Source organism: Penaeus vannamei, chromosome 34 (genome assembly GCF_042767895.1).
Source record: "Penaeus vannamei isolate JL-2024 chromosome 34, ASM4276789v1, whole genome shotgun sequence".
Classification (NCBI taxonomy): domain Eukaryota; kingdom Metazoa; phylum Arthropoda; class Malacostraca; order Decapoda; family Penaeidae; genus Penaeus; species Penaeus vannamei.
The window spans coordinates 8952042-8962041 of record NC_091582.1 but is presented as its reverse complement, the minus strand read 5'-3'; the positions used below and the strand labels follow the sequence as shown (position 1 = coordinate 8962041).

Here is a 10000-nt window from a genome sequence, read left to right as displayed (position 1 = left end):
TGAGGTGGGCCGTGCGCGACGGAAGCTTAAAGCGCTACAGAAACGCCAGGGGTGTCAGTCGTCTATAAGTTTCATTGTTATGATCATACATATCATATCTTATATTTGTTATCATTTATTTTTAGCATAATGTTGCTGTTTCATCGTTGAGAGAGAGGTAAATGATAAACTGAAAAGCGTTTCAGTCATTCTGCTAGTTTTAAACAACGGCTCTCGATGAAAGAGGATGCCAGAACCAGCTTCATTACATCTCACACCACGCCTTAGTTTCCAGGAACGCTTTAACCCCTCGCCGTGCTTTAGTTCCAGGTACACTCGGCCTCCTCAGCACAGCTTTAGTTTCCAGTTTCGACGTTTCTCACCGAGCCTTGAGTCCAAATATGGATTTCACGTTTTCATCTTCATACACATGAAAATGCTTCCCCGCTCTCACATGCGCACGCACACGAACACACACACACACACACACACACACACACACACACACACACACACACACACACACACACACACACACACACACACACACACACACACACACACACATTTCACATTTCACATTTCATTCCTATTCATTCCGGTTCTCTGCCCAATGGCGGGTTACATTGTCGATAATAGATGATTTTCTGAGAATTAACATTGGAACAATACCAGAAACTGTTTCCCGTTACACACTCCCGGGAGATTTCTTTCAGCAAGGGAATCCAACCGTATCGTCCGTATTCCGAACATTTTTGACCGGTTGGAAAAGGTTCTGGTGGCGTCGGAGGCTGTGGGTGTCTGCAAGGTCTCGAGGTGGTGGGTTAATGAGCGCACGGGACATGTATGAACCTATGCAAATGTGTATTGGTGTGTGTGTGTGTGTGTGTGTTTATACGTGTATGTATGCAATGTCCCTTTTACTTCCCGTTCTGGTGATACTCTGATCACTCTTCTAATTACGTAACACAGTCAGCATGTATACTCCACACTCGTGCCTATTGCATTGAGGGTTCCTCTACTGCTGCGGCGGAGCGCGTCTTGAGAGAATGCAAGGCAAGGATAGATAGGAATTTCTTGAGGCAATTTTACGACACTTCTTATCCTTATTTCCTGTACCTTCCTCATTTTCTACTCTTGTTGTTTTTTTCCTCTTCACCCTGATCCCGCTGGCGACGCGCGCGCGAGACAGACACACACAGACACACACACACACACACACACACACACACACACACACACACACACACACACACACACACACACACACACACACACACACACACACACACACACACACACAGAGTTTGCACAACTCACTCATCGTTATTCCTCTGGGAGAAGCAGATACAAGGAACTTCATTGGCATTGTCCCTTGGTTGAAAAACTCTGTATCAGCAGCATCTCTCTTCATGTTTTCATCATTGGTATAATACATAGACTGGGAATTTCACTCTATCCTTGTTAGTTGGAAGTGTACTCTCCATATTTCCCAGCGGTAACCCTTCATACCTCTCGATGCTGCCCCGTTGGCACCACTGCTTCCATAACTATTAGAATCACATCGTCACGTTGCGAACGTCTGCATCGCTGTCACAGTGGATTCACCCTGGTTATCGTGGCCTCCGCTGCTGCTGTCGTTCTTCGCTACTCTTGTAAACACTGAAATTCCACCGCAATCATTATGCCATCAGCGAATTGCCACCGGCAGCATCACCATTACTGGCACTCCCGCCGCCACCATTCTCGCCATAAATATATCTGCACATCTGCACCACAGCAGCAGCGTTACTTTCAATCCTCCTCCACCACAATCTCCCCCAACACCACTCCACCACACCTCGAGCAAACAGCAGCAGCAGCAGCGCCATCCTCCACCTACCACCGCCACCACCACCGCCCCCACCAGCAGCAGCAGCGAGCCCCGGCAGCCACACTCACACGCGTGCTCGACAACGTTTGGCCGTCTGTGAGAGCGTCTGTTCCCGCCAACGTTCCGCTGTCGAACTTAAGGGAAAAAGGTTCTGTGGCCTTGGTTTTACATGGATACTCGATAGTAACTGTTGGTGATCAGGCGTGTTCAGTGAGGTGGCGGACACTCACCACACGTGAGAGATCGAGAGATAACGAAGGAGCATTGAGAAGTGCAATTAAACCACCCTCTTCCAGCACCCTTCCCTCCCCACCTCGAGGTAAATAAAACCTCACGAACACCGACACAACCAACCCCATACAACCCCGCCCCGCTCGTGTAGGTTACCTAAGCGAGACGTCTGGAAGGCCGGACGCGAGTGAGTGAGAGAGAGAGGGAGAGAAGCAGGCAAGCATCGCTGTGCAACCTCCATCACCTCGCTCAAGGTAAGGCTGTAGGGTTGAGGGAGGTTCTCAGTGGGCATGAGGAACACGGGCACATGCCCACACGCCTATACCTCTGCGGCGGCGGGGGGAGGAGGGAGAGGGACGGGAGGAATGCACGGAGACCTGTGATAAAGCTGATGTAAACAAACATGGAAGGTGGAGATGGGAGATCAGTAGAGTGGCGCGAGAGGGCGAAAAGAGAAGGGGTGCGGGAAGTGAGAGGGGGAGAGGGAGAGGCAGAGGGAGAGCACCTGTCTGGGTGGGTGATGACGGTGATGAGGGCAGGAGAGTGGCCAGAGCGGAGGATCGACCGAGGATGATGATGGTGTGGGGGCGACGTGGAAGCCGTGGTGTGCTATGGATTTTCTGCACTTTCGTTCCTCTCGGAGATTTAAGCGAATGAAGGGCATCTTGAGTTACGGTGAAGGTGGACGGCCATGTGGGACAGAGCAAGGAGCCCACGGGTGGAGGATTTTTTCCGAGCGTGGAGGGCTTAGGGGAGGCGAAGCAGCAGCGGGTGGCCAAGATGGGTTTTCTGCACATGGCTGGGCGGAAGTGCATGTGAAGGTGACCGCGAGTGCCTCTGTGGCAGCGTGCAGGGCAGTGGCAAGGGGTGTGAAAGTGGGTGTAATTGGATGCGGGGCGGGCAAACGCGTGTGTAAATGTGCGTGAACGGGGAGGTAGGCAGGTGTAAGTTGGCGAGGGAGATGGGATTTATTTGGGCCTGGTCTGACCGGAGGAAGGTGCGGGTGAAATTGAAGGTAATGAGGTTGGGGTTAATGAGTGCGAAATGGGGACGGTGGTAAAGGTGGAGGTGAAGGTAAATGTATTATGGTACGCACATGGCCGAAATCAAGGTGGGTGTGTAACTATTCTCAAAGTTGAATGGTAGTGAGTGTATGTGGGTAAGTGTGAGGCCCGGATGAGGAATGGAAGGACGTTAGTAGTCATCAGGGAAAGGACTGGTTATGAGGGTCAGGCTCCTTTTAATAAGTAAAGTAGACGAAGAGGAAGGACTAAAGCGCGACATCATCCAATATATGAGTTTTAAAGTTCAAAACAAGGGCGAGAAGGGAGTCAAAACTTGAGAAATAACTTTCGGACGAGGAGGGAAAGAGAAGAGGCGGAGGGGGAGGAGTTTGAAGAGCGAGGCTCGTGGAGGCCGTGGGTGCTCGTGCATGGTCGAGGCCTCAGGTAGAAGTGGGGTGGGGGTAGGGGGGTAGACGGTATGGTAGTTGAAGCTACATCTATCGGTAGGTCGTGATTTTATGTATCGTTTTTGTATTTATTTTCGCGTCCGTTGCGAATGTATGGCGTGTGGGATGCTGGTAGGGAGTGGAGGAGGAGGAGAGGAAGAGGTAAAAGAGACGAGAGGAGGCACGGGAGACAGGGAAAGAGAGATAATGAAAAAGTGGTGTCTTGGTAGATTAGTGAAGGTGAGTGTCGACGTGTGCTGGTGGTGCTGGGGTGGACGAGTACCCGAGCTATTGATCGGCCGGTGTCTGGGTTACGCCGCGCGCTACGCTCACCGTCTCTGAACTCTCTCCCGCCTTACTCTCGGGATGCTGCCGCTGCGAGATTATTTTGGAATGCCTCCCAGGATTTTTGCCGGGCTGAGGGATGACCTGGGAATCCTGGGCGCCGGGAGATAATTCGGGAGGCTGCGGGACTGAGCTTGCAACTCGAGAAAGGTCGCAGCGACGCGGCCGGCGGGCGAAGATTATGCCTTGCTCATTGCTTCGTCGGCGGGTTTCTGGCGGGACTTTTTAAGGATGTTTGGATGCAGATTTGATTAGTTTTTATTTTAGTAGTAGGGCAAATAAAGCCTTAGCAACTGGCTTCTGAAAAAATCAGTCTTTTTCAGCATTGCATATCCTCGGAAAAAAAGGATGTGCAGTCGTTAGCTTCTATAAAATCACCATTTTCAGTGTTGCAAATGCCAAAAAAAGGGAATCTAATGTTTCATTCGGATAAGTCACTAGTTGCAGTGTTTCATATACTCGAAAAAAGGATTCTGTGAGATCGTGTCATCTGACCCTTTAGTAGTCTGCGTGGTTGAAGGTAAACTAGTGTGAGAGGTTTTGCGAGCAAGGGTTAATAAATCTCTATGATAAAATGGATATAAAACATCAGATTAGCGTCTTTATATTGATAAGATTATTTGATTTGATAAGTTTATCTGGATAACTATATATATAAAGAAATTGCGAGGCCACGGAGAATAAACACCTGTTTCTAGATGATTCAGGGATATTAGAATGCCAAGGATTACAGGGTGTTAGATTTATTTGGAAAAAGGATATATATTTTGGAGCCGCCGAAGGATAATGTCCGGGAAAAAGAGAGAAGGGATCACTCTCTTTCCCTCCTTAAGGATATTAGGGTTAGGTTCCGAGTCGACCTGTGGCGGGGAGATGGGAGAGGTTAGGAGCGTGCGGGGAGTGAGATGAATCCTCGGGGAAGTTGTAAGGAAGAGGCCGGCGTATGTAAAGGATGCTGTGAATGGCCGGCTTTCGGGATGAGCGAACGGGAGGGGGAGGGGGAGGGAAAGGGAGAAGATGAGGAAGAGAGAGAGAGAGAGCGAGGGATAGGGGAAGAAGGATGGGGGATGATCGAACGGGAGAGGGGGAGGGGGGAGGGAAAGGGAGAGGAAGAGAGTGAGCGAAAGGGAGAGGGGGGAGGGGAGTGGAGGGGGAAAGGAGAGGCAAGGAGAAGGAAATGAAAATAAAGAGGAGGGAAGAGGGAGGGGGTAGGGGAAAGGGAAGGAGAGGGAGAGGAAGGCTAAGGTTAAGAGGAATCAGGGGAAGGAGCATGAGCATGAAAAAAGGTAGAAGGTTAAAGAGAGAGTGAGTGGGTGAGGGAGTCGGCGAGGATAGGAGGGAAAGAGAAAAAATAAGAAAGAAAAGGGAAAGAGAAAAAATAAGAAAGAAAAAGGGAAAGAAAAAGTAAAAATGCAGAAAAGTAAAGAAAGTGTAAGGGGGAGAGGGAGAAATACGAAAAAAAGGATAGGAAGAAATACGAAAAAGGGAGAGCGAAAAATAACAAGGCAGAGGGGAAAATAAAAAAAAAAGGAGAGGAAGAAGAAATAAGAAACAGACAGAGAGGTGGGAGAGAGAAGGAGGCAGAGAGAAGGGAGAAAGGAGGAGAGGGAGAGGGAATGATGGAGAGAAAGGAGGAGAGGGAGGGAGAGGGAAAAAGAGAGAAAGGAAGTGATAGAGAGAGAGAGGGGGGGAGAGAAAGGAAGTGAGAGAGGGAAAAAGAGAGAAAGGAAGTGAGAGATAGAGGGAAAAAGAGAGAAAGGAAGTGAGAGATAGAGGGAAAAAGAGAGAAAGGAAGTGAGAGAGAGAGGGGAAAAGAGAGAAAGGAAGTGAGAGAGAGGGAAAAAGAGGGAAAGGAAGTGAGAGACAGAGAGGGAGGAAGAGAGAGAGGGAGAAAGAGAGAAAGGAAGTGAGAGAGAGGGAGAAAGAAAGGCAATGAGAGAGAGGGAGAAAGAGAGAAAGGAAGTGAAAGAGAGAGAGAAAGGAAGAGAGAAAGGAAGTGAAAGAGATAGAGGGAGAAAGAGAGAAAGGAAGTGAGACAGAGAGAGAAAAGAAGTGAGAGAGAGGGAGAAAGAGAAAGGAAGTGAGAAAGAGAGAAAGGAAGTGAGAGAGGGGGAGAAAGAAAGAAAGGAAGTGAGAGAGAGAGAGGGAGAGGCAGAAAGAAAGAGAGAGGGAGGAAAAGAGAAAGTGAAAGAGAGTGGGAGTCAAGAGAGAGAGAGGGGGGGGGGGGCGGAGGGAAGGTTGAATAAATAAAAGCGAGAATAGGGAAGTGGGAGTAGGAATGGAAGAGAAGGCGAATGAGGAAGTGAGAGCGAGAGAGAGCGAGAGACCGGGTCCGTCTGGGTTCCCATAAGACAAACCTCTAGCTGCAGGGTACATCAAGGGGACAAAGATGTTTTGGGTGCAGGCCGTCTCCTTTTGTCTGTTGCACGTCTGGCGAAATGCTGGTGCGATGATGGCGTCCCTCTCGGCGTCGCTCCCGTTGCTCTTGGTAACCGCGAGGGAGAGCTGGTCGCTGGAATGGTGCTAGGATAGGTGGTTGGTGTTAGGCACGTACTGTCGAGGGCTTGGCAGGTGGTTGGTGTTGGGTAAGTACTGTCGAGGGCTTGGCAGGTGGTTGGTGTTAGGCACGTACTGTCGATGGCTTGGCAGGTGGTTGGTGTTGGGTAAGTACTGTCGAGGGCTTGGCAGGTGGTTGGTGTTGGGTAAGTACTGTCGAGGGCTTGGCAGGTGGTTGGTGTTAGGCACGTACTGTCGATGGCTTGGCAGGTGGTTGGTGTTGGGTAAGTACTGTCGAGGGCTTGGCAGGTGGTTGGTGTTGGGTAAGTACTGTCGAGGGCTTGGCAGGTGGTTGGTGTTAGGCACGTACTGTCGATGGCTTGGCAGGTGGTTGGTGTTGGGTAAGTACTGTCGAGGGCTTGGCAGGTGGTTGGTGTTGGGTAAGTACTGTCGAGGGCTTGGCAGGTGGTTGGTGTTAGGCACGTACTGTCGATGGCTTGGCAGGTGGTTGGTGTTGGGTAAGTACTGTCGAGGGCTTGGCAGGTGGTTGGTGTTGGGTAAGTACTGTCGAGGGCTTGGCAGGTGGTTGGTGTTAGGCACGTACTGTCGATGGCTTGGCAGGTGGTTGGTGTTGGGTAAGTACTGTCGATGGCTTGGCAGTTGGTTGGTGTTGGGTAAGTACTGTCGAGGGCTTGGCAGGTGGTTGGTGTTAGGCACGTACTGTCGATGGCTTGGCAGGTGGTTGGTGTTGGGTAAGTACTGTCGAGGGCTTGGCAGGTGGTTGGTGTTGGGTAAGTACTGTCGAGGGCTTGGCAGGTGGTTGGTGTTAGGCACGTACTGTCGATGGCTTGGCAGTTGGTTGGTGTTGGGTAAGTACTGTCGAGGGCTTGGCAGGTGGTTGGTGTTGGGTAAGTACTGTCGGGGTTCTTGGCAGGTGGTTGGTGTTGGGTAAGTACTGTCGAGGGCTTGGCAGGTGGTTGGTGTTGGGTAAGTACTGTCGGGGTCTTGGCAGGTGGTTGGTGTTGGGTAAGTACTGTCGAGGGCTTGGCAGGTGGTTGGTGTTGGGTAAGTACTGTCGGGGTTCTTGGCAGGTGGTTGGTGTTGGGTAAGTACTGTCGGGGTCTTGGCAGGTGGTTGGTGTTGGGTAAGTACTGTCGAGGGCTTGGCAGGTGGTTGGTGTTGGGTAAGTACTGTCGGGGTTCTTGGCAGGTGGTTGGTGTTGGGTAAGTACTGTCGGGGTCTTGGCAGGTGGTTGGTGTTGGGTAAGTACTGTCGAGGGCTTGGCAGGTGGTTGGTGTTGGGTAAGTACTGTCGAGGGCTTGGCAGGTGGTTGGTGTTGGGTAAGTACTGTCGGGGTTCTTGGCAGGTGGTTGGTGTTGGGTAAGTACTGTCGGGGTCTTGGCAGGTGGTTGGTGTTGGGTAAGTACTGTCGAGGGCTTGGCAGGTGGTTGGTGTTGGGTAAGTACTGTCGGGGTTCTTGGCAGGTGGTTGGTGTTGGGTAAGTACTGTCGAGGGCTTGGCAGGTGGTTGGTGTTGGGTAAGTACTGTCGGGGTCTTGGCAGGTGGTTGGTGTTGGGTAAGTACTGTCGAGGGCTTGGCAGGTGGTTGGTGTTGGGTAAGTACTGTCGGGGTTCTTGGCAGGTGGTTGGTGTTGGGTAAGTACTGTCGGGGTCTTGGCAGGTGGTTGGTGTTGGGTAAGTACTGTCGAGGGCTTGGCAGGTGGTTGGTGTTGGGTAAGTACTGTCGAGGGCTTGGCAGGTGGTTGGTGTTAGGCACGTACTGTCGATGGCTTGGCAGGTGGTTGGTGTTGGGTAAGTACTGTCGGGGTCTTGGCAGGTGGTTGGTGTTAGGTAAGTACTGTCGAGGGCTTGGCAGGTGGTTGGTGTTATGTACGTACTGTCGAGGGCTTGGCAGGTGGTTGGTGTTAGGTACGTAGTGTCGAGGGCTTGGCAGGTGGTTGGTGTTATGTACGTACTGTCGAGGGCTTGGCAGGTGGTTGGTGTTAGGTACGTAGTGTCGATGGCTTGGCAGGTGGTTGGTGTTAGGTAAGTACTGTCGAGGGCTTGGCAGGTGGTTGGTGTTAGGTACGCACTGTCGAGGGCTTGGCAGGTGGTGTTAGGTACGCACTGTCGATGGCTTGGCAGGTGGTTGGTGTTAGGTAAGTACTGTCGAGGGCTTGGCAGGTGGTTGGTGTTAGGTACGTAGTGTCGAGGGCTTGGCAGGTGGTTGGTGTTAGGTACGTAGTGTCGAGGGCTTGGCAGGTGGTTGGTGTTAGGTACGTAGTGTCGAGGGCTTGGCAGGTGGTTGGTGTTAGGTACGTAGTGTCGAGGGCTTGGCAGGTGGTTGGTGTTAGGTACGTAGTGTCGAGGGCTTGGCAGGTGGTTGGTGTTAGGTACGTAGTGTCGATGGCTTGGGAGGTGGTTGGTGTTAGGTAAGTACTGTCGATGGCTTGGCAGGTGGTTGGTGTTAGGTACGTAGTGTCGATGGCTTGGCAGGTGGTTGGTGTTAGGTACGTAGTGTCGAGGGCTTGGCAGGTGGTTGGTGTTAGGTACGTAGTGTCGAGGGCTTGGCAGGTGGTTGGTGTTAGGTAAGTACTGTCGAGGGCTTGGCAGGTGGTTGGTGTTAGGTACGCACTGTCGAGGACTTGCTAGGTGGCTGTCGATGTTTGATCGATGCTGGGACGTGGCCGGTTGTCAGGGAAAAGGGTTGTCAAGGGCTTACCAGGTGATTGTCAGTGGAGCAGGGTCGGTGTTGGGATAAGTAGGTGGTTATCAGGCAAGATTGATGCCAGGGGCTTGTCAGCTGGTTGTCCGTGGCTGTAGGATCAGTGATGAATAGGTGGTTTGTTATCAGTTAAGTGCTGTCGAGAGCTTGCCAGGTGGTCGTTAATGATGCAGGATCATGTGCTAGGTGGTTGGATAGTTGTCAGGTAAGGGCTTGTCAGCTGGTTGACAGTGGTTGCTAGATTGGTGCTAGGACAGGTGAATGGTTGTCAAGTAAGTGCTGCCGAGGACTTGTCAGGTGGCTGCGAGAGTGTCTTCGTCGCGGTGGCGAGTGAGTTAGGTCGGATTCGGAGGCTATGTTTACAACTTTTGGCGGTATTTATGCAAAGAGAGATTTCTAATATCCCGAAAGTTTGATGGCCAAATTACACGGGAAGTTTCGGCCTTATCGAAAGCAGTTTCTTGTCGGTTTTACTTTTTGCTGATATACTAGTCAATAGTGTTTAATAATGCTTTAGTTTCGTGTGTGTGTGTGTGTGTGTGATGTTGCTGTGGTAAATTTATTTTATTAGACATCAAAGTTGTGTCAAATTTTTGGCCTATAATTAACGAGGTTCATTGGAGTAAGGTTCAGTGGAGATTGGAAGCAAGTAAAGAGAGGATGGAGGCAAGGATGAAGGCGAAGAACAGGGTCAAGAGACATGGTGCACAAAACATTTTCCCTTGATAGGCAATATCTGCTTAGGTAAATAGGTACGGAGATAGGCCAGCTGGCAGGCAGATAGGCAAGTTAGGTAGGTACGCACGGAGATAGACAGACAGGCAGGTAGGTAGGTAGGAAGGACGGAGATAGGCAGGCAGGTAGGTAGGAAGGACGGAGATAGACAGGCAAACAGGTAGGTA

The 10000-nt window shown here is 51.0% G+C and overlaps 2 protein-coding genes across 2 annotated transcripts in view; one reads left to right on the top strand and one right to left on the bottom strand.

The window, feature by feature from the left end:
* mub (poly(rC)-binding protein mub) overlaps positions 1–10000 on the top strand; it is a gene marked incomplete in the record, with an annotated part of 523509 nt that overhangs the window by 163740 nt on the left and 349769 nt on the right.
* Positions 6254–10000, bottom strand: part of LOC113828070 (mucin-2) — a 12510-nt gene continuing 8763 nt past the window's right edge. Inside the window, exons 3-4 of the mRNA XM_070113418.1 lie at positions 8502–9007; positions 6254–8397 (exon numbers count right to left, since the gene is read on the bottom strand). Coding sequence (XP_069969519.1) covers positions 6254–8397; positions 8502–9007 — 2650 coding nt within the window. The remainder of the gene's footprint in view (positions 8398–8501; positions 9008–10000) is intronic.